This window comes from Balaenoptera musculus, chromosome 6 (assembly GCF_009873245.2).
Source record: "Balaenoptera musculus isolate JJ_BM4_2016_0621 chromosome 6, mBalMus1.pri.v3, whole genome shotgun sequence".
Classification (NCBI taxonomy): domain Eukaryota; kingdom Metazoa; phylum Chordata; class Mammalia; order Artiodactyla; family Balaenopteridae; genus Balaenoptera; species Balaenoptera musculus.
In genome coordinates, this window is record NC_045790.1 from 104,331,447 (window position 1) to 104,356,808 (window position 25,362).

At 36.5% G+C, this 25,362-nt stretch overlaps 2 protein-coding genes across 5 annotated transcripts in view; both read left to right on the top strand.

Annotated features, from left to right (window-relative positions):
• Positions 1-25,362, top strand: part of RABGAP1 (RAB GTPase activating protein 1) — a 159,896-nt gene that overhangs the window by 89,346 nt on the left and 45,188 nt on the right. The gene's annotated exons all lie outside the window — the stretch shown is intronic.
• On the top strand, positions 2,380-4,576 carry GPR21 (G protein-coupled receptor 21). The gene is made up of 2 exons (XM_036854768.1): positions 2,380-2,414; positions 2,835-4,576. Exon 2 carries the CDS (start codon positions 3,229-3,231, stop codon positions 4,276-4,278), a length of 1,050 nt encoding a protein of 349 aa, XP_036710663.1. The 5' UTR covers positions 2,380-2,414; positions 2,835-3,228; the 3' UTR covers positions 4,279-4,576.

Genomic DNA, 25,362 nt, shown 5'->3' on the forward strand with positions numbered 1-25,362 from the left:
GTTTGGCTGGAGGGCAAGGTATTTGGGGGTTTCGGTATAGTGAGATCAGACTGGAAAGGCAATAGGAGCCATTGAGTCTTCTTGAATAATGGAGTTCATAATAACCATAATGAAGCATGTGCTATTCGATATTTTAACGAGGCAGAAATGAATAGATTAGAAAAATGAACAAGACTAGAAGTCCAGACAATATTTAATGATAGCCTAAAGTATTAAAAACTAAAAGGAGGAAATGAATTTGAGAGCCATTATAGAAATAGATTCATAAGATGTGGTAACTAAGAATGGTATATTAAGGGAGAGAGTGGTCAAGATGATTTCTGAGTTCATACCTGAGTACCTGGGAAAATGTTAGAAAAAAAGTAAAAGAGGCTTATTTGGTGGGAAAAAATGTATTTAATTTTGGTCACGCTGTGGTTGAAGTCTCTATAGGACATCCAGGTAGAAGACGTGTGACTAGCAGGCAAATTGTAGAAGGAAAGGGGAACTCAGGAGTGAAGTCAGGTTTTGAGACATAGGCAGAGAAATTATTTGTCTAGTGGGAATAATTAGTGCCATATCATCTTTCCTTCTTGCCTTACATATGTACAGCCTCAATGTATTTGAGGAATGCAGGGCAGCAAAGTATCAAAATAACTGTTGTTATTGCCCTTAGAACTGAGCAGTCACAGTAAGAGAGGGCACCTTAGGATTCAGAAGAGCCCCAGCCTCAAGCAATGCAATAGGACTGGCGGGAAAACACAGACTATTTAGGAAGGCTGTTTGAGGTTGTATGAGAAGAAAGTAAAGTTATATACCCGCTGTGTGCTAGGTATTGGTAAGCCTTTTGTATACACTATCTGCTTTATTTCTCACCAACGTCATGAAATAGGGAGTGTGATCCTCATTTTACAGATGATGAAACTGAGGCTAAGAGAGGCTAAGTAATATTAGAGCAAGGAAGCAAGGATTTGAGCCAGATGGGTGTACAGTGCCATGGGTCTTTTTGCTGTGCCGCACTTTGCCATCTTTTCCAATAAGACCTGTCAATTACAGCTATCAAGCTTATGCTCAGTAGGTTTTTTGAGTTCCTTGCCTTCGTGTAATAAGCACAGCGCTTCAGATCTTAAAATGTAATTGAGTGACCATTGCCTGCAATGAGAAAGCATGTGTGTGAAACAGATAAAAAATGAAAGTTGGATCACATAGCATATATCTCCATCCAGGTGTGCAGACCTTCTGGAATGTTTACAAATGTCAACATTTGTTTATTTTATTTTACTCTACTGAGTTATGTGAAACTTAGAAGGATGAATTGAGAGAGCAAAGATACCTGGAGGAAAAGATACTAAAAATACATATTTCTAATTAACTAAAAATTGTCATAATTTGACACTCCCAATTAGCTGAAAATTGTCATCACTTATGACATCACCTGAAGAGCCACAATAAAATCCCAATTTGCCTTGTGTTAAGTAGGCACAAACAAGATTGTATATTCTAAGATACAAAGCTAGTTTGTACCATGAAACTTCCTGCAATTTTCAGACCTGGGTGGAAGTGGGTGCATTTTCTTGTCCATCTTTTGTTTGTATATTTGTGTACCACTTCTCAGAAAACTAGAAGCAAGTAATGGCATCTCAAAAACATAGGATAGTGTCGAATACAGGAACAATGTAATTCCTCTTTGTGTGTGCTATTTCTGCAATATTCAGAGTAGTTGGGATTTTCTTTATTTTTTCTCTTGAAAACCTAATTTTTAAGTTTGCTTGTTATTTTGGTCACGTTTCTTAAAATAGATCCATATTTAGTGAATCATGAGAGAAAATTAATGCTAAATATGTAGCCTTCTAGCTAGAACTTCTTGTGCTGAATTATGATTCCTCAGTTGTCATGCACTGTTAACACACTTTCATTCTTTAACATTGCTCTTTGTTCTATGGGAAATGCTACAAGAAAATAGGAATTTCCTCTCACCATTACCCCTCTGGCAGTGTGTTTCAATCTAATTCCTGGCTTGCTCTCTGTCCTGGTTACTACCTCTTCTCCTTACTAGCAGTCTAAATTCTGCTCCATCTACTAAGAGGGGGATTCCAGACAGACGAGGAAACAGCCTTCAGACACTGCCCTGCAGGCATATTAAGTTATTCCCCCACTGTGCAGTCTGGAAATCAGGGAGCACCTCTCTGGCAATGAATTCTAATGAGCTGCTAAAGATGCCGGAGTGTGTGCGCACACAGGCGCTTTCTTTCCCCTCCCCCGCCTCTTCCTTTTCCCAAGCCCCTCTTCTCCCTATTTCCCCTCCTACTCCTTTATCCCCTCCCTCTGTGTCTCAGTTCTGCAGTAAACGGGGCTGAGGCACACTCCTGCTTTGCAAGGCTTTCTGTTAAGGTGTTCTGTGGCTTTTGTTTGGATCGCAGCATGCTGAATTACAGGTAATACTCTGAAATTGAGCTAGACAGATCAATGCTGTTGAAATGTTTTCTAAGAGGCAAAGTATTACATTGGAATCAATGAAGAAAATAAGTTATCTTGGCTAATTTTATTCATGGTAATTAAATTCTATAAGCAGATTCCTCTTCTCCCCCGAAAAGCTCAAATGAAAGGAAATGGGGTTAGATTGATCTGACTTGCGATTGATTTTGTTTTATGTTGATCATGAAAGCTTGCTGTTGCTGCGCCTCCTCTGTAGAGTAAGGACCAGTTATGTGGGGTGCTACTGAGGGTAGCCATGAATAGTTGTACCGGGTGGGGTGGGATAGAGTGGGAGGGGTGATACCAGCTCGAGCCAGCCAGGTTCTTGATTAGGGCATTGGATGCAAAATGTAAAACACTCTTTCCTTTTCTTCTATCAGCTGTTCAGAGGAGACTCATTACAACTCCTGCTGAAGTCCTAATCTTCCTCCCTTCCCTTCTGCCCCTACCCCCTACCCTCATTGGCCTGAAGACATTGTACCCAGAGTTTGCCTTACTCCCCTGGTGCTATGTGTATGGTAAACCTGGTACTATGGCCGCATCTCGGACTGGCCAGACAACTGCTGCTGGTTCTCCCTATTCCAAGAAGGATTTAAAGGGGAATTGCACTGCAGGCAATGCACCAGAGCAGCAGCATCGGGAGCTTGGGGACTAAGGCTCCTCGGGCATTATTACAGACACACAGAGCTGACCGCAATGACAGCAGCTGCTCCTTTGAACTGTTGGCAGCAGCCAAGCGGCAGCATGAAGTGAGAGATCACTCCTGAGCTCAAGATGAACTCTACCTTGGATGGTAATCAGAGCAGCCACCCTTTTTGCCTCTTGGCATTTGGCTATTTGGAAACTGTCAATTTTTGCCTTTTGGAAGTATTGATTATTGTCTTTCTAACTGTGTTGATTATTTCTGGCAACATTATTGTGATTTTTGTATTTCACTGTGCACCTTTGTTGAACCACCATACTACAAGTTATTTTATCCAGACTATGGCATATGCTGACCTCTTGGTTGGGGTAAGCTGCCTGGTCCCTTCTTTATCACTCCTCCACTACCCGCTTCCAGTAGAGGAGTCCTTGACTTGCCAGGTATTTGGTTTTGTAGTATCAGTTCTGAAGAGTGTCTCCATGGCCTCTCTGGCCTGTATCAGCATCGATAGATATATTGCCATCACTAAGCCTCTAACCTATAATACCCTGGTTACGCCCTGGAGACTGCGTCTGTGTATTTTCCTGATTTGGCTATACTCCACCCTGGTCTTCCTGCCTTCCTTTTTCCACTGGGGCAAACCTGGATATCATGGAGATGTGTTTCAGTGGTGTGCGGAGTCCTGGCACACCGACCCCTACTTCACCCTGTTCATCGTGATGATGTTATATGCCCCAGCAGCCCTCATTGTGTGCTTCACCTATTTCAACATCTTCCGCATCTGCCAACAGCACACAAAGGAAATCAGCGAAAGGCAAGCCCGCTTCAGCAGCCAGAGTGGGGAGACTGGGGAGGTGCAGGCCTGTCCTGATAAGCGCTATGCCATGGTCCTGTTCCGAATTACTAGTGTATTTTACATCCTCTGGTTGCCATACATCATCTACTTCTTACTGGAGAGCTCCACTGGCCACAGCAACCGCTTCGCATCCTTCTTGACCACCTGGCTTGCTATTAGTAATAGTTTCTGCAACTGTGTCATTTATAGTCTTTCCAACAGTGTCTTCCAAAGGGGACTAAAGCGCCTCTCAGGGGCCATGTGTACTTCTTGTGCAAGTCAGATGATAGCTAAGGACCCTTACACAGTTAGGAGCAAAGGCCCCCTTAATGGATTTCATGTCTAAAGTGGTTCAGATATTGGGTCACTGTGTGTTGTGTGTGTGTGTGTGTGTGTCTTTTTTATCTTTTTGTATTTTTAGTTCACTGGGAAATATGGGACAAAATAGTTTGACTCTAAGCAATAGTTAAACAAATGATCCAACCAAAATACCTTTTAAGTTTGCAGAAATGATTTTTTTTGATGCTTTCGAATGAGAAGAATCAGGACCATGAAGATAAATTGCTCTTGGTTCCAATTTCCATAATGTCATGGAAATGACTGTATTTCTCAGACTTAAAATGAATAAAGCCATATCTAACACCTCTCTCCAGCTGGCATGACTGAACCTGGGTGTGAAAAGCGTCAGCATTTTTAAAAGTCACCATTTTCTTGTTGCTTTTCTGGGTTCTTTCCAGCTGTTTGAGCTTCATGTACAATTGATTTCTTTTAACAGGAAATATTAAAATACAGTGATGAATTAACAGGGTTTTAAAATTTTCTTTACATCTGTCAAAGTGTAACTACCCTGCAGGTTTCCACACTGTCATTCAGAAAGTCAAATGTTTTATGTCTTATTCTCTTGAGAGAATTCTCAATACAGTGAATAATGTGAAAACTTAAACATTAATTTAAAATTTGGGGGGACTTCCCTGGCGGTTCAGTGGTTAAGACTTCGCCTTCCAATGCAGGGTGTGTGGGTTCAGTCCCTGGTTGAGGAGCTAAGATCCCACATGTCTCGCTGTCAAGAAACCAAAAAACATAAAAAAGAAGCAATATTGTAACAAATTCAATAAAGACTTAAAAAAAAAAATGGTCTACATCAAAAAAAAATCTTAAAAAATAAATTTAAAAAAATAATAAAATTTTTGCATTGAACCATGAAGCAAAAGTGCAGTCAAATTATATAATTTATAGAAAAACTAAGCTATATTTTATGCCATGCTTCACTGAGACCTAAACAAATATGTATACTGAAAGTGATTGTGTTGTAGTATTTTTGCCCAAGCCTTTGTGTATGTGTGTATTGAGAATATTTGAATTGAGTTAGATTTCTCTTTTACAGCAAAATGCATTTAAATAAGCTGAAAAATAATTAAATGATAGGCTGATGGCTGCCATTTTTATAATGGTGAAAATACATTGAAATGTGTCTTTAGTCTTCTCTGCTCTTTTTATCTAGAGACTTTCTGAAATACTAGAATATCAGGAAGAAAGGTGTCCTAGGCAACTGAGTCAGAAAATACAATGTACATTTAGCTAGTTCATTTTTAAAATAGGAGGGGTTGATTGAGATGGTCTCTTTGGGGTTAAATGGAATCATCTAATAAAGTAGCAACTAATTCTTTTTAAAAACATTATTTCAGTTAGTGTTAAGGAATCCATATTTGAATGAGAGAAGGAGAAATTCTGATTCTCTCTCTATTGCTATTCTCTTTCTGGAAAAAAAAATCCTTGGGATACCGTTTCCTAAATAGGCTTTTTTTTTTTTTTTTTAAAGCCAAAGTACTAGCAAAATCTATAGAATTATTAATTGAGAGTGCTGTGTATTTGTATGTATAGTGATGTTTTGTTCCTAAAAGCAATTATGTTTAGAGCGAGAGGTTTATTTTTCTAAAAGGAGAGAAGGATTTCCCAGCAGCTCCAAGCATGAAAGTATTTCCTCTGCTTTTCTACTGGTTTTAATGTTTTGGAAGTCTTCAGGGAACTTACATGATCTCTGCCTTTGGCTAGATGTTGTAATCTGCATGTGACAGTGGTATTCAGTGAGATCGAAGATGGAAGAAAACCAAGGGAAATGTGGATTTTTGAGTCCAAGGAAGGACATAGATATTTATAAAACAGGCAGATATGCTTTGGTTTTCCATCATCATATTAGAAAATCTCCTACCCCCTTTTAAAATAAAAGATAGCATTCTTATGATTTTAGGTTTTAGAGACTGATTTGATTTTAACCTCAAATGTATTCTACTTAAACATTTTTATATTAAGAGAACAAGTATGAATATAAACATTTAAGCTTCAGATTCTGAGTTCTTCCCAGAAGCTTGCTTGCTCTTTATATTTAGTATTAGAAAATTTGATTCTAAGTTGTTTCAAAATTTAGAACTCATATTGGAATTGCAAGTTATGTTAGCAGTGGCTTTGTTAAGTTGCCATTTGAAGTAGAAAACCTTTTCTGTTAGATTCTGAAAAAAGGCTGTATACAATTGCCCTTTATTTAAGTGGCACAGATCTAAGAAAACAAAATTCCCTTTTTTCATATATATCAGAGAATGTAACCTGTTCAGATTTGCACCGTTTGCTTGTCAATTTTTAGTTCAGATATGGGACTCATAAAGATTAATTTTTATAGAATACTGATGTTAGTAGATTTTTTGTGTGGGGGGGTACTGAGCCCTTTTAATTTTTTCTTACAGTAGGGTTCCATTTTAGAGAAAACAGAAAAGTTTTTGGAAAAGATTTTGTGGGAATATTATGGAAATGAGGAAATCTCTGTTTAATTTTCTGGAAATGGCTAATCAAGCTGAGCTTTAAATGACTGGAAGGCAACAACTCTTTTAATAAGAGCTTTTGTTAATAGATTTTTATATTTTTGCCCTAGTACCAAATTTAGATGTCAGAGGGTTTTTTTTATTGTTTTTTTTTTTCACATTAGAACCTCTCAGCCTAAAACTAAAGTAGAAACTAAGTAGATGTAGTAACTTTAAAGAAAAATAAAGTATTCCTCCCCAGCTGATACTTAATATCAGATGTCTTTCCAGTTTGTCTTGTAGTCATTGGACTTTATAAACTCTAACGTTTCTTCCAGGTATCAATTCTATTCTCACATTTCATTGTCTGTACTGCTTTAAAATTTTTTGTTTTCTTGTGGTGTGTGTGTGCTGGGGAGAAGGGTTGTGTCTGAATGCAATCATACAGTCTTCTGTGGCTGGGGACAGTTTCTATGTGATGCATTTGGAGAGTTTGTATTTAAGTAACCTTTTCATCCTTGCATATTTAGTGCAACATTTAATGACGTTTTATTTAAATACCAATCTGACTAGTTCAGAATGAGAAAAAGTATATTTTTAGAGTCAGTTACCTTAGGCTTTGGCAAGACAGCCCATTTAACTTTGTGTAGTATATGACTGATATCAGAGGAAGCATAAGCTTTTGGTGACAGTGTTGAAATTATTTCATAGTAAATTTAAAAATAAGGCTATACTAATTGTTATATTTGTAATTAGTTGTGTTTTTATACAATGATTTCAGTGAAGGTGTGTTTTTTTCCTCTTAGAGCGGAAAAGCAATTACAAAAGGACAAGTGCTCCACTTCAATGAAAGAATTATCTTTCACCAGAATCGATATTTGAATTTTTCATGGACCTGTTGGCTTTAACCCTAAATTCCATTTTGGAAAGGGTTTTCTTTAAGGTTTATTGCTGGATAAATATGTTTTTGAGCCTTTTATAATGGCTTTTCCTTTTTACTTGAATAATGGTCTCAGTATTTTAAGGATTGGGAAAACTTGAATTTTTGTACTATTAAATGCATTTACTGTTCACCTCTTTGAACTTGAAAATGAAGCAGCAGGGTTACAAGTTCCCAGACGGTAGAGTGATTTCTGGGAGTTTCCTCAGCTTTGCAGGTTTGATTAAAACATCTGCCTTTGATGGCTTTGTAGGAATTTTACTGACTTTGTGTTTTTGTATCATAAAAGATTTGTGAAATAAATTATTGGCAAACCAGAATTTATTGCTATATGAGGAAATTTGGGGAAGTTTAAGGATGGGGGAGAATCATGGAACTATGAAATTTTTTTAAAGTCTTCATAAGTCATTATTTATGTTGATTTTTGCATAATTTCTCTATTTCAGGTTACTAAATATTTTATATTAAATGTACATATTATTAACGTATTTTGCAGACCCAAGGAATATTCTAGACATTTCTTATGGCTGTAGATGAGTCACTTGACTTTTCTTCAAAATTTGGATGATAAGGGAATCATGATATGTAAAATGAACTTTGAACTGCGAATCTAGGTTTCTGTTACTAATTAACTCGTTTTGTAAGGGCTAGTCGCTTCTCTAAGCACTTAATTTCTTCTATTTATAATAATCCTTTCATCCTTCACAGGGTTACTTTGAGGATTGAATTAGATAACGGATGTAAGAGAACTTTGTAATATGTAAAGTGCTTTGAAAATAAAAATGAGTACTGTTATTTGTATCTGCCATAGTTTTACATCTAAGGAAGTTGCATATAATGATGTGGTGCTCCCCCCGTAAGATCTTTGAAGTCAACGCTAGGTGACTATTCCATGCTACTTAGCAATCCCAAAAATAACAGTAACTTTAAATTCAACATAGAACTGTTACATTTACGCTCTTTACTTGTTTCCAAAGTCTCTAAAGGCAGGGACAATGTCTCTTCATACCTTTATCCCCCAAATCTAACATAGGACCTGGCTTAGAGTGGAAGTTTTTTTTTTTGTTTTTTTTTTTTAGAGCAGAAGTTTTAGTAAGTTTTACGGAGTTAATGAATGAGCCTTTCTAATTATTACTTCTAGTCACTATTATTACTTCGAGTCATTATAGACCAGTGATGTTCAAAGGGTAGTCCAAAGCCCATAAGCAGTTTTTCATTTGATCAAGGCCATTCTAGACTCTATATAATAAATATCTCTTTTTAGTACCAAGAGACTACTGTGGGAATGTGTGTGCTTTATATGCTAGGTAACTTTACTCCTGGAAACTGTGTAGCCTCGGCCCAGGGAACTTCAGGCAGTGCTGTCAAACTGCCAGTTTCTCACAGCATGGGTAAGATCTTGGCTCTAGATCCAGATAAGATAGGCTGTAAAAATCAGTCACTACGAAAGAGGAGCAATAGAATAGGATAGCTTGGTGGAAAGAAATTGTTCTAATTCTTTGGTTTTGCTTTTTCTTTCAGTCTTTACCACTTTTCTAGCTCTATCTTCCCTTCCTTTCTTTTCTTAACACACTGTTGGTCATGTATTCAGAGTGAAGTGCTTATGATACTGCTATAGGGTATGAAAAATTGTATTATTCAATAACTGGCTTTTTGGAAAAGTTTAAGAAGCAATCAAGAAGCGCTTACGTAGCAAGCTCTACTAGATGCCAGGTAGTATAGCTAGCTGGCCTCAGGGATTTAAAGAAGGATCACATGATTCCTTTCTTATGGAACTTTATAGTTTTCAGATGTTTCATATAGAAAAATTCTGTGATCTGTGTTTCAAAAAGCTTCACAGAGTGACTTTATCAGGAGGAATTTACCAAGGCCTACTGGTGGGACAGTTGGCACACCATGGGTCTGTTTCTTGGGTGGGTTCATTATGCCAGTAATGTCACTTTATTAGTTTAAAATAAGAAATCAGTGCTGGCAATAGGGAGCAGTCTTTCTCTATTGGTAGATCTTCATGGGAAGCCAAACCATATTCAAAATGTTGCTTGGTGAGGATGGAATCTCAGAATATGGTTCTGTAATGTGAAAATTTACTGGTATAAGACTGAGCCTGATGTTCCATCTCTGAAATCAGAAAACCTGGTCATTAGGATCCTAATAAAAGTTGAAATTATCTGTGCTTCCAGTACTGACCAACCTACCTTCTAATTGACATATTATTTCTTTAAATTAACTTCTTTTGTTACTTATCTTTTAGTAAAATTCCTTGCAAATTTTAACAGTCTTACAAGCTTGCGAACTCATTCTTTCTCTTTTTGGTGGTTTTATGTATGTATCACTTCTACCATGAAACATTGTTTTCTGATTTAGTATTCAAAGGGTGGCCTTACTACTTTGTTAGTTTGGGGAAGCAACTCATCTTGGTTTTCATGGAGCAAATATATACTGTCTAGTTGGAAAAGCAAGATATATGAAAATACCTATAAAAATTAACAGTATCCGTCAGGTAATTAGAATAGAAACATTAAATTTTTGAAAGTCAGATCATCCACAAAGGAGATAGGGAGGGACATTTGAGCTGTAAAAGACCTTAGAGATCATTTGGTCTGATTCTCTCTTTTTATAGACAGGAAACCAGTCCAGTGGCCACGCAGCCATTTATGATAATACCCAGACTTCCTACTTCCTAATCCATCATCCATTCCTATTATATCTTGTTGCTTTTGCAGAGGAGTCGGAGTTTGCCTTCACTCAGCCAAGTCCTGAATAAGACTTAAATAGACTGATATGAGGTGTTTGTATGTACTTGTGTATGTAATTTTAGGTGTAGAAAGCATTATGGGCAATGATATAAATGTTAACTGAGGCTTGTTATGTTTCAGAAGAATTTTATAAACTTTGTCCTGTTTAATCCTTCTGACACTCTATGAGCTAGTGACTATTATTAACCCCATTACAAAGATGAGAAGACTGAGATCGAGTTGCCAGAGACAAACAGTTAATAAGTGGAAGATCTGGGATTCAAACCCAGGTCTTTCTGACTTCAGAGCCTACATTCTTACCTCACGTAATTCTCACAGAAACCTATCAGGCAGTTTTTAATTTTTTTATATCTCTGTTTTACAGGTGAGGAAACTTAGGCTTAGAGAGATTAAGAAACTTTTGTCAATATATCAACAAACTCCCATACTTGGAAAACATGTGACAGACTTCCTACTAAATATAGCAGATTTAGTATGCATATTTATTTCTGTTAACTCCACTATAAAGAATGGCAAAAGTATAATACATGTGGACAAAGAGAAGAGCAGAGATGATGGCAAATGAATGAAGCTAACAAAATTTGGGGTTATAGAAACCCAGCGGACAAGTGGTAACTGACTCAGCAGAATTGACAAAGCTGAATTTGGGGGAGGGGCAAAAAGAATCAAGCTGATCTGCCCATAAAACCCAGTAAATATGTGGGAATTAGATTCCTGATATGCCTCTCAGGCAGAGAGTAGTATGAAGCTGAAAACTGAAGAATTGTTAGAAAGTTTATTGAAGGCACATTTAGATACCGTCACTCATCCCCCCCCCCCCACTCCTCCACTGCACACCACCTTGATCCCCATCCCAAGTTGGCCCTAGCAGGCCACTGGTTTCTCAACATCCCAGCAGAAGATGGGGAGACTTACTCTTTGGAGGTTGAACCACAGGCATTCTGCATGCCAGGCATAGCTGAGAATAGGACTAAGACACCTTGTTGAAAACACGAGTGTCAAGAGAAAGTCTGCTTATTAAATAATCAGTCTCCCTTTCCCACTACACTCCCAGAATGCTCTTAGCCTTAAACCTTCTAAGCAGGAGATAAGAGGAGTCTAGTCTGGGGGCCAGTATCTAAGGGCTCTCAGTTCCGACAGTCCCTGCCCAGTCACATTAAGTTGATGCCCATCAGTCAGCGAATCCCACCCATGCATATAGAGCTTCCAATTAGTTTTTTGTTCCTTATCTTTTAATATCAACAGTCAACCAGAGAAAGTCTTACGAATAGATTTGAGAAAATGTATTATGAATGCACAGAGCCCAAAACAAAAGAAATCAGAGGGAACAAAACAAGTCATAGAAGAAAACTGAAAAAAAAAACCCCAGTATTTGTAACTAATATTTTCAGAGACGATTTTGCATCCATTAAGGAAAAAAGGATGCCATAAAAAAAAAACAAACAGAAAGAGAACAAGAAAGCTTTTGAAATTAAAAATATAATCAGACATTTTTTAAAATTAGAAAAGTTGGGGCTTCCCTGGTGGCGCAGTGGTTGAGAATCTGCCTGCTAATGCAGGGGACATGGGTTCGAGCCCTGGTCTGGGAAGATCCCACATGCCGCGGAGCAACTAGGCCCGTGAGCCACAACTACTGAGCCTGCGCGTCTGGAGCCTGTGCTCCGCAACAACAGAGGCCACGATAGTGAGAGGCCTGCACACCGCGATGAAGCGTGGCCCCCGCTTGCCGCAACTAGAGAAAGCCCTAGCACAGAAACGAAGACCCAACATAGCAATCAATCAATCAATCAATCAATCGTAAAAAAAAAAAAAAAAAGAAATGTTGGAAGATAAAATTGAGGTAGACCAGATAGTGAAACAAAAGACAATAAAGGCGGTAAAAAGCAAGACAATTAGAGGCACGATCAAGGAGGCCCAATGTCTGAATAACATGATTTTCAGAAACAGAATAGAGAAAAAGAATGGGGAAATTCTCAGATATCACAAGAGAAATTTATAGAACTGAAGGATATGAGTTTCCATAATGAAAAGGACCAACCAGCTTAAAGTAATAAGACTTTGTGACGGCAAATCATAAAATTTCAGAACACTGGAGATAAAGAAAAACCTAAAAGCTTCTTGGTCTGGAGTAGGGATGGGATAGTAGAAACATCCTAAGTACAGAGATCTGAATAGCATTGGACTTTCTACCACAATGAAGCAAGAAGATAATTGGGAATAAATTGAAACTTTTAAGAAGTGACTTTTTATAAAAAATTTATTTATTTATTATTGGCTTCATTGGGTCTTTGTTGCTGCGCATGGGCTTTCTCTAGTTGTGGCGAGCAGGGGCTTCTCTTGTTTTGGAGCACGGGCTCTAGGCGTGTGGGCTGCAGTAGTTGTGGCATGTGGGCTCAGTAGTTGTGGCACACGGGCTCAGTAGTTGTGGCACGCAGGCTCTAGAGCACAGCCTCAGTAGTTGTGGCGCACGGGCTTAGTTGCTCCGCAGCATGTGGGATCTTCCCAGACCAGGGCTCAAACCCTTGTCCCCTGCATTGGCAGGCAGATTCCTAACCACTGCGCCACCAGGGAAGTCCCAGAAGTGATTTTTAACCTAGAATTTTATGCCCAGTCAAACTTTCATTCAAATGTGAGGATAAAACCCATTTTGAGATATGTGAGATCTCAAAATATTTACCCGTCTTACAAATATAGATACATAGAACACTGAGGGAAAGAAAAAAATTTGCAATTAGTAAGTTTAGAAAAAATAGAGAATGAAAGAAGGAAATCCAATCATGATATACTCTGTGATTCAGTTATGAGAAATATAGATTTAGCCAAAAATTGTAGCAAAATTATGTTGAGAGTCATGATGAGGGGAAGGGGGAAGTATGTGTGGAGGGTAGGTGGGGTTGGGCCTGTAATAGAGCTACAGTATCATCTCCCATACAAGAAAGTCTTTAAAAAAAAAAAAAAGAAAAGCCAGAAAGTAGCAATTTATGCGCTTTGTTTAGAAATAGGAAGGAAACACAAACAGCTAAAAAAGATGAAAATTGTTGCCTTTGGGCAGCAGGGAATAGGTGAGAGGTATAAGGGGTCTGCTGTTTTTCTTTGTACGCTTCGTATGGTTTGACCTTTACAACTACGTAGGTGTATTATTTTTTATGGAAAGCATAGACCACGTTTAGATAAAGGCAGATAAATTTTAACAGAGATAGAAGGAAACCAGGAAGTGTAGGTTTAGAACATATTACTGAAGTAGAACATGAGGGCGTGATAGCACACTGTATTACCTATGGCCTTGTACAGAGCAATTTCCTATTTATCATCTCATTTCATCCTCCTAGGAAGACAGGCAAAAGGGATGTTATCCCTCTTTGACAATTGTGGAAGCTGAGTTTTGAGGCTGTAAGACCTTTTTGATTCCTAGTCTACTACTACTATGCCTCATAAGTATGTTTGAATCTTTCTAGATTTTTTTAATTTTGTTTTTTACTCTTAAGAGAAGACAGCAGATACTAGAAAGCATCTTCTTTGACATCATGGGAAGGAATACATGAAAACAAATGTGTGTATGTATCTATGTATATGATGAGTATGTGTGTACTAGTATACAAGTATCTATAATGTAAGATCTGGCATTCTGAGATCACAAGAGGCATGCAGATTACTGTGTGGTAGTCATAGGTAAGGAAATGGGTGTTAGATTTCCTTAGAAGGCAGTATATGAGGTGGGCTGAGCTCTGGGTAGAGTAAGATTTCTATAGTCTTATCTCCTCCCACCCCTTGAATGAGATTGGCATAAAATATTCAGCTGGACAGGATTAAATGAACCCAAAGGACCAACAGACAAAAGACCCTAATAAAGTGACCTACAATTATCAAACAATCTATGACATGAGAAGCCTTTAGCAAATTAAAAAGTATGTCTTTATGATAAATTGCCTTGATTGTAGTCACTTAATGATTTATTGGAGTGTTACAAAAAGATTGTATTGGCTTTGAATAAAATATGAAAGAGTCTTTTCAAAGTAAAACTTTAAATTGTGTCTCTTAGCTTTCAATAAACATTTGTTGAATTGAATTAGTAAGACAGTATTTTGGGGAGAAGGCAAAAGTTACAGCATTAAATAGCATGATGTATTTCTGAAAATTCTTCCAGAAAGACTGGGGAAACCCTCACTGCCAAAGCTGTTTATTTATAGCTAGACCAAAAAAAAAAAAAAAAAAAAAATCCATTTGAGGGTCTCTGTCTTCATTGGCCCCTGGGGAGCAGAATCTGACTTAAAAGCCTTTTTCATTTTAAAAAATTCTCCTTCATGACATGATATTGGTAGGAATTAAAAGCATTCCTACTTAGATTATGTTAACATCATGTATAGTTAGCAGTCATTGTACTAAAGATACATGTGTAGCCTACCGAGCACTGGAAATAAAACAAATTTTAGATCCTAGTTCTGACAGTTTATTAGATAATTTAATCTGTCAGAACTTGAGAAGGATACTTACCTTTAAGCGAAGATGACTCTAATATTATAGGAGTCAATTCAAGATCAGATGCATGTTGCATTAATGTAAAACTCTTTACATTGTTACTGTATTTATACTCTTAGATCACTGTTTTTCTGAGATAAAAAAAGAAGATAGTGAAGAGAGCATGGATTTTGGAATCTCTGGCCCTTGGTTTTCTACTCTGTAAAATGGGATTTTATCCCCTTGTTACGATTATTGTGAAAATGTGATGCTGTCACATCTTAAGTATATAGAATTGTGCATGGTGGCATCATGAGCTCAGTAGAAGATTGCTGCTATTATTTCCTTGTCACACAGAGTCAGAATCTCCCAGTAACTTCCAGTGCCTGCTGTAAATACCCTCAGAGGAAAGGCCCTGGGTGAATGTGGAGGGGCTTGGTGAGCCTCTTTCTCTCAGGGATCATAAACCTAAAGTTCTGCCTTGATGGTTTACTCCATCATGTTACTGATGTTTTATGTATTTTGTCCTGCTTTTATTGTATGTTCCACAGGAGGATTAGTCCTATACAATTCTCAGACATTAAGATACATATATTTAGATGTACTTTATCAAGGAACAAGTCATTGGGGGTTACAGTAAGAGCTTTAATAGGTTAGAGATGGAAAGAAAATTTGGGACTGAAGTGGTAAAGAGGAATCACTTTAATTGAACCTTAAAAATGAGTTGTATTAGAAAAAAAGTAAAACTGTGACAAAGGGTGTTTTAAGCTTCGAACGCCTCAGTGAAGATGGGCCATTTATATACTTTATCCGTGTAATATGTAGTGATAAAAAGTATGTACTTGAGAGGCAGGCAGACCTAGTTTTGAATCCTAGCCCTGACACTTACTAGCTGTGACACCTAGGACAAGGTTCGTAATCCCTCTTAGTTTCTGTTGCCTTAACTAATAGTACCATCTCATACAAGTATTGTAAGGCTTAATGAGCTATTGCATGTAGAGCTCTTAGCACAGTGCTTGGTCTGCAGTAAGCATTCAGTACATGTTAGCAGGTGCTGTTAGCTTCCTTGTGAATAGGGCAATATGGATGAACCAGAGGTTTCAATTTGAGGTGTAATGGAGTAAGGTCAGAAAGATAAATTGGGGGCTACCTGATCTGGAATAAAAGGCTAAGGGATTTGACTCTAATTAGGAATTGTAGATGGACTTAAGGTTTTTGAGTAGGTGAATAACATAAATATAAAATCCTAAAGTGACAGAGCTGGAAGATCCCTTAGAGTTCAATCTAGACTCTTCCTTTCTCAAATGGGGAAAGGGAGACCCAGAGTAGTGACAAAGTAAATTAGTTGCAGAACTGGGACTAGAATCCAGGCCTTAGACCTCCCTTAGACTCAATCATGACACCAAAATAAGTCCAAAGGATTGTTCAGGCTTTCAATCACTTGATTGGTCAAGTGCTTAGAAAATGTGCGTTTCCAGCAGGTTTGGAAAAAAAGAAACAAGTGTTCAGATTTTGATGTGGATTAAATAAAATAAATAGTCTTTCCATTGGTACTTTCAACCAAACAACTTAAGATTTGAAAAATCTTAATTAGTTAGAAAGTTTTCTTGATCAGTGGCAGTCACCTCAGAAAGGGGAAGTAAAAATACATGAAATGCGTGGTTCTAGAATGCCTTCATTGGTATTTATATTATTTGTACTGCTAGTGAGATTGGAGGGTGAAGTTTTTGCTTAAATAAAATTGAAGGTCATTGCTTATCCAGTACCTTTTAAAGTTGCTGTTACCCAGGAATTTTAAATAGAAAAACATAAAAAGAATTTAATTCCAGGATGGTTCTTACTACCTGTGTAATAAGCCATCACTACATAGATACTAATAGACCTTGGTTGGTATGATACCTGTGTGCTGTTAAGTTTTTAGGTTAATAGAGAAAGATCTAACTAATTATAGCTTTATACATTAATGATAGAATAAGATAGCTTTTAAATCTTTAAATAATTGTTTCTTGATAATTGTTTCTTAAGATTAGCTCTTTAGTAGGAAAATTAAAATCTTAAACATGATTTTTCTTATACATTGGGACTCTAGGATATATCATTTTTGCCTGAAAGCTATATAAATAGATATAATTAAAATAAACACTGAAGCGCAGGTCATATACCTATAGTCTGTGAATATGTATATGAATGCAGACCTCTTACAGAATTCTCAGTGCAGTTCAGCAGTTCACTGATGGAGATGTTTGTGACTAATAGCATTCAAACACAGCTTCTCATATAGATTATTTTGTTAACTATATAAAAGAGAACTATAGAGTTTAAAGTCATTTCAATATAACTAGTCATTTTACAGCTGCTGTGTATTTTTGCTACTTAACAGGCATACTTAAATATTTGACTTAAGACTTGTTATTTTCAGAAGAAACTAGCTTTTTAAAGAAAAACTGAATATTTTCTAAGCATTATGAAGCATTCATAAACATTTTCTTAGAAATCATAATTTGATTGATTTGGTTACATTAAAATATAGCTTGGGGAATGGGTCTTGATTTTGTGTGTGTGTGTGTTGTATTATGAGAGTGAGTGATTTTGAGAAGATTTTATAAGAGGGCATATGATATGCAGTTTTGCTCAGTAATGTAAATAATACAGTTGAAATAAGTATTTGGAATTCATCACAGTAATCAGAAACATATTTGGAATATGACTTTGTATGTAATAATTTTGTGTCTTCTAATTTAGATGACTCATAAATTACCTCCTCAACACCTTTTTACTCAAAATGACACTTTTTGTGTTCACTTTGGTCAGATAAAAGTTCTTGAGTATTTCCTGCTTCTTGGACCTCTCCATGATGGAGTACTGTGAATGAGAATCAACAATAGCAAAGCAGGAAAAGATCGATGGTGTAGTTAGCAGTTGTGCCTTATCTATACATGATTTGGGACAGTTTTGCCAAACATTGAATAATTTTCCTGTGGGAAACTTGAGCCCTAAAAGGAAATGAACATAGCTAAAAGGCTGCATATCACATGGGACTTCGATTTATTTTTAGAATGGCACTATAATGCCATATTTGGATTGAAACAATGTGATAGCCGTACCTTATTTTATTAAAAAGCTATGTTTTCTGAAGAAGCCATTTAATTTTCTATTACATTGTGTATATAGACTCAACATAATAAGTATATAATTGTTCAGCTGATAACCATGCTAAATGTTTTAAAGTTAGCGGCGCTTATTTGGCAAACATTTCTGGAGGCTGCTTTTGGAGTCTGCTTTCTGCAATAAAAGATTCTTTGGCAGTTCATTGATTATGGAATATAGTTGTCTTTTTGTTGTGCATGTTTGGGGCAAGTTGTTTTCTTACTGGAAGGGAAAAAAGAGTAAAGAAGGATTAGTAGCATTGGGTGTTGGTATAGTTAATTGATCGTCTTGAAATAGCAGAGGTCTTTACTAAATGAGTCAGTGATAATAGAGAAACCCAAATGGATTTTTGCCTCTGAGAAATGATTTTTTTTAAAAGATAATCAGCAAAGGTATTTCATTCTGAGCTCCTAGAATGTTTTGGTTAGCACAGTTCATAGGTTTTAAAAAACAGTCATTGCACCATTTATATTTTGTGTCAGCTTTTCTGCTACCTGATTTATCTTCTTTATAGTTTTATTTGGTTAAAATAAATTGATACAATGGATTTCTGAATTGGATACTATCTAAAATTGCAGATCCCTCACAGTAGTTCACTAAGTTTCAAATATGGGAAAATCTGCCAAGTACACATTTTGCCCTTTGGCTTCTCTCCCAAGATTGGAAATATGCCAGCATCATAAATCTCAAGTCTGATGGGAAAGAGCTATCACTGATGGCAAGGCCTTATGCTACCTGCCTTCCATGCAGTATTTAATTTGCTTCTCATAAACTCTGCAAGGCAGTGACCATTGCATAGATTTTACAGATAGGGATATTAAGCCTCAGACCAGTTAAGTGACTTATCCAAGGTCATACAATTAGAAGTAGGAGAGGCAGTTTTCAGAGACAGAACTGCCTGACCCTAGAGTCAGTGTTCTAACTATCACATTGTGTTCTATTACATTGTGTGACCTCGGTAGAGCACCTAAAATCCGTCTTCTCTATTCTTTGTCAAAAGTCCAGCTCCAGTCTTCACATAGTTGTAGCCAGATTCTGCAGTGCCTTCAGTTACTTCCATGTTTATGGAAATTTAGTTACAGTTTGTTCTGTGTTTGATGCGTTTGGAATGGAAATTTTAAAACATTAATTACTGAATACAGTAGTAATTACTGAATACAGTATTTCACTTATTTAAATATGTTAAAGATTAATTTCTTGTCTCCCATTGGTCGAGCTTTTAAAGTCTTTTATTAAATGTTATTCAATGGCAGTTTTACTAGAATTATGATTTTTGCCTCTAAGAGCAAATCACCAGGATAAATATACAAAGTAATATCTACCCACAAATCCAGTTTATACTAAAATTCCTGCTATTGCATTGGTATGGAATAACAGCACTGTAAGTTGAAAGAAAACTGATTTGAAGATCAGTGGTGCTAGTTACATAGGGACAAGTAAAATTATGTTTGCATGAATATACATTTTTATGTTCTTGAAATCTGAATTTAAGGTAAAAATGTTTTTGCACTGTCAGTGTTAAATGAGCCCATCAATCAGATACTTATTTCTAGAATTCTTGTTGATTGAACTATGAAATGCTATTGAGGGGCTTTAATTTGTTTTATACAAATACACTGTACCTCATTACTAAGGTATTGAGGTACCTTATTAGAATATTTACAATTCAGAAAAGTAGGAAAATGTAAATAAGAAAGAGATTTGGAAAATAGAGATAGAACAGGAAGATAATACACAGATATACAGGCCATGACCTCCTGTATAGTTTAAGATTGGGCTGCAAATTTGGTTCTGAGGGTTCTGGAGGCCAAAACAAAAATGGACATTTAATCATTGTCCATGGGGGAAAAAATAGCCATATTTCTTTAGAAGAAACAGAATTTCTGATAAGGACACTGAGTAATGTGGTAGGAGGTGTCCTCACCACCATGAGATACAAGATTTCTATGGCAATTTTTTTTAAATAGTGTCTCAAAACATGCCAGTAGCACAGTTTCATGAAGGCGGTTCTTTGAGAGGCCAGAATATTGTGGTCTAACAATACATCTATCAAGTGGTCAACCCTAATCAAAGAATAAAACCATAATAATTTAAAATATTACATATTTTTTTAAAAAACCTGAAATGATTAAGATACATATTGGAGGCCACCTAGCATTTAGGGAAAATGCCTTTTCTTTGAATAATTTACAAAAGGGCCACATGTTGAGACTTTTTTCGCTTTGTTTTTATGTTTAAGAGCATCATATATTTCTCTGTGTAGTTAGAGCTTTAGCGATTTCTGCTTTTTCATAAACACTGAATAGCCTTCACATGAGTAAAAGGAGGAAGCACATTTTCAAAGTCTGTATCATGTTGATTTTAGTTATAAGAGTCTAGAAGACAAAAGCATTTTTTCATATATTAGGAATTATAAATGCCATTCACTACTGATAAGAGAATTTCTTCACTTTTATAGTATGTTTATTTGGGTTAAGAACGTGAACTAGAAAGCTGAACCAGTTGGATTCCAGTCCCAGCTCCTCACTTTGCTTGCCAGGTGATTTAACTTCTTTCCTCATTTGCCAAATGGGGGACATAATAGAGCCCACCTCAGGGGGTTGTTAACACAGGTAGAGCTATATGATATATCCGTATATAAGGTGCTTAGAACAATGACTGCAGATCCTTGTTAGCTCTAGTTATTGTGGCTTAAATAATTATTTTTAAGTCTGTGAAAGTGAGTTTGTCAATAGGAAGTAAGTGGCTCTGAACCTTATATGTATCATATATCCCCTGAGAATTCATTTACTCAGAAAATATTTGAGTTCCTACCATTTGTCAGGTACTCTTCTAGGTGCTGGAGATGCATGTGAACAAAACAGAAATCTCTGCCCTCATGAAGCTTCACATTCTAGTGAATCTGTTAAAATCTAAGAATGTTCTTCTTAGAAAAATACACACAAAACTTTGCAGTCAGTGTCAGAGAATTTATGGTAAACCTTAAATCTGTTTATTAAATCTCAGGCTAAGAATACCATTCATACCTTCTTTTTATTTTGTCAGAATTCCTGTGAGGCATTCCTTAAGATGGCTACAGTATTTGATTTTAAAAGACAGAGCTATTTTTTAAGCGACAAAATAATTGTTACTGTTTTTCTTAATCACCTTTTTTGACTCTGTTAAAACGGTGTTAATAGAAATGCTATTAGATTTAACGTGACCCATTGAAATGAAATTTCCAGATTTTGCAGGTTTTTGTAGGCCCATCTTGATCTTGCCCAAACACAAGAACATCTGTTTTCATAGGCTGAGAAGTCTTATTCTTCACCTTTTCACTTAAGCAATTCTGCTACTTCCAAAACACATGAAATTAAATTACAAATGACAGGAGTTACGTTTAATTAAGAAAAATGATTTTACCTCCAGAAGGTTTTTAGTCCTCATTTATTAATTTTTAAGTATAGTACTCCTTCAATTTCATTTTCCTTCTTTTGAGTTTTTATCCTAGGGAATTAAAAAAACTAAGTCTTTAAAATCACTTCTGACAATCTGTAGCTGACTTTAAAGAGCGAAATGTAACCAAAAAATTATTTTATTTCTGTGAAACATATTGTAAAGAGAGGATATAGCATGATGGATTTGAGTGGAATTTTGGTGGTATTTGTTTTGTTTTCGTAAGTATTACATGATGGCTTTTAACAAAGCATTTATAACATTTTGGATAGTCTTAAGAAGATCTTTTTCTTTAGGCAACAAGCTACTTTGGAAATAATCTTCTCTATGCTGGTTATTTCTCATGGCAGCCTTCCACTGCATTTTCTTTGTTTGGGTACTTTCTTTTTCTTCCTGCCATTCTTAGCTTTCTATTTTTCAACTTGAGTTTACAAAGGGTGTGTATTCAGAGGGTTTCCGTCAGTTCCCAGTACCTTGTTAATCCTGAGAAGTTACTCAGAGAGCCAATTCTCACAGTAAGGTATAAAAATAGTCATCCAGAAAAATTACAGAATGTGGTACCACTGTGATTTGACCTAATGGACGACTTTCAAAACCAAGATGGGAGAAGAAAACAGCACAAATGTTATTTCCTTAGATTTTTCTCTGCACAAATTATTTTAGACAAGCCTTACAATTTAAGAAAGTAACAAAACGTCACTATTGCTTTCTTATATACACTAAAAAGAGCATAAGAATTGGGGACAAGAAAGAAATCATCTAGAAATCAATTACATCAACAGAGCCTCCTTTTGTTACTGTTGAGCTTGTACCCACAGCATTCATTTCACCAGTTTTTTTCCACAAATTTAGTCCAACATATTGAGTGCCTAATAAGTGCAAATGTTAGTATGATATGTTTGTTTCAATTAGTGAACCAATACTGATATATTACTATCAACTGAAGTCCATGTTTTATTTAGATTTCCTTTGTTTATTCTTTTTTTTTTTTTAAAGATAATCTTTAAAGACTCTTGCTTTTTTTTTTTTTAATTTTTATTTATTTATTTATTTATGGCTGTGTTGGGTCTTCGTTTCTGTGTGCGGGCTTTCTCCAGTTGCGGCAAGCGGGGGCCACTCTTCATCACGGTGTGTGGGCCTCTCACTATCGCGGCCTCTCTTGTTGCAGAGCACAGGCTCCAGACGCGCAGGCTCAGTAATTGTGGCTCACGGGCCTAGTTGCTCCGCGGCATGTGGGATCTTCCCAGACCAGGGCTCGAACCCGTGTCCCCTGCATTGGCAGGCAGATTCTCAACCACTGCGCCACCAGGGAGGCCCCCCTGTGTTTATTCTTAATGTCCTTTTTCTCTTCCAGATCCCATCCAGGATACTTCGTTATATTTAGTCCTTCTGTCTCCTTAGGCTCCTCTTGACTGTGTTTGAGTTTCTTAGACTTTCCTTGTTTTTGATGACTTTGGCAGCTTTAAGGAATACTGGTCAGGTATTTTATAGAATGTCCCTCATTTGGAATTTGTCTGATGTTTTTCTCATAAGGTTATGAGTTTAGGGGAAAAAGAACACATAGGTAAAGTCCCATTTTCATTACTGCATAACGAGGGTATGTACTATCAACATGACTAGTCACTATTAATGTGGACATTGATCATCTGGCTAAGGTCATGTTTGTTAGATTTCTCCCTTGTCGTTACTCTTTTTTTCCCCCTTACCATACTGTACTCTCCAGAAGGAAGACACTGTGCACAGCCCACACAGGAGTGGGCTCCCTCCATGAGGACAGGGTGGTTTTTTTGTGTGTTTTTTTTTCCGGCTGCGCCGCATGGCATGCATTATCTTAGTTCCCCGACCAAGGGTCGAACCTGTGCCCCCCTGTGGTAGAGGCACAGAGTCTTAACCACTGGACTGGCAGGGAAGTCCCAGGGCAGGGTGTTTTCATAAATTATTTGGAATTCTTCTTCATGGGAGATTTGTCTCTTTTCCCTCCATTTATTTATTTATTTGGTTGTTTATTTATATAATTATAGATTCATGGATATTTATTTTATACTTTAGATTATAATCCAGTAATACTTCATTAATTTTGTTGCTTACATTGTTCCAGCTTTGGCTACTGGGAACTCTGGCTCATGTTTCCCTTTGACATGTTCCCATAGTTGTGGGTTTGTTTTCTTTGTGGTGTGAGTAAGGGGGGAAGTTCTTCCTTACTCTGTGGCACTTCTAGATGTTCCAGGATCATCTTGTATATTTCCTGCCCCAGCACTAGAATCAGCCATTTCCATAAGGAGCCTGGTTCCTTTATTAGTAAATGGTATTAGAAACCAAGATCCTGGCACTGGGTGTGCTCATTGCTACTGGGTGTTACTGCTTCTAGGCCATCACAACTGACAGGACAAGGAAATATATGCCTGATAGTGCCTTTTTTTTTTTTTTTTTTTACATCTGTCAGCATGTGGGTTCAGCAAACAATGCATTGGAATTAGAATGGGATGGAGTCAGTAAACTTTATGTGTAGTTCTTTGCAACTTTAAGTACAATTCTTGGTTATATACAGACTAGAAGGAGGCCAAGACAAGTACATAAGTGACTATTCCAAAACAGCAGGGCAGCTGCTGTGAGGGTGCTACCAGTGTGGTATATAAATTGGTACAACTTTTCTGGAGGACAAATTGGCATTGTTAAGTCAAAATCCAAACACAAGAGTTAACGCTGGATCTTTGGGGGAAAGGAGTGATTGTGGAAATAATCTCTTCCCCCTCAAGAATCATGGCTCTACTTTACAGCCTTGTTTATAGCAAAAGGAGTAGAACAACCTGAATCTTCCAATGTCAGAGATTTGGCCTAGTAAATTATGGTATAGCCATGTGACAGGTTACTGTGCATTAAAAATGCTAGGGTAGGATAACTGTCAGATAACAGGAAAAAAGGCTCACAACATTTTACAGTTAGTAAAAATTAATTTTCAAAACAATGTAAGCTCATTTTATAAAAATAATTATATAGAAAGTTAGATATATGCTTATCAAACATTAGCTACAGTGAAATTACCTTTTTTTCTCATTTTCCCCAGTATTCTTATTGTAAGGAAGCAAAAATGTTTTATTAAAATAAGAAAACAAAAAGGGTTTGTTATTATACTAAGAAGATAAAAGGTTAGATTTTTCCTTTTAAGACGCAGTAAGGTATATCATTAATTTGGGGTTATGTTTGGGGAACAGTGACTAGTCCCATTTGACGGCAGTATGGGAAGGGGAAATAAAAAAGATTTGGATTTTAGTGTGAGGTGTTAATTCTTAGTATTTGTTTAGTGAATAAATTTTTAAAGTGCTATTATTTTAGAGTATGGTATTTAATGAAATTATTTCCAACAATGTATGTATGTATTCCATTATATGGATGGTAATTTGTTTATCTTTTTTTATTAATGGACATTTGTGGTTTCTAGTTTTTGGCCATTACAAATAAGGTTAGTATGAACATTTTTGTACATTTTTGGTTTTCTTTTGGACACATGTTTTTCTTTCTCCTATGTGATACTTAGGAGTGAAATTGCTGGGTCTCTGTAAATGCCTATTTAACTTTACAGGAAACAGCCATGTAATTCACTAAAGTGGATGTATCATTTTATATCTCCATTAGCAACAGTTAAGAGTTCCAGTTGTTTCATATCCTCACCAACATTCCGTTTTGTCTTTTTATTTTAGCCAGTCTAATATGTTTCAGTGTGTATGTTTAGAGTTTCTGAATTGTGTATACTGTTTGTATTGCTGCTTGAAATATAAGGGACAGTATGGCACTATAATTACAGGGTTTCATTTAAATCTTTACTACATTGCAGATACAGAAATATACAGACTTTGGAGAATTGACTTTTGTAAAATGCAGCAAACATTTTTAAGATTCATTATTAC

Coding starts and splice junctions, on each gene's coding strand:
- GPR21 (XM_036854768.1), top strand. CDS start 3,229: ATGAACTCTACCTTGGATGGTAATCAGAGCAGCCACCCTTTTTGCCTC.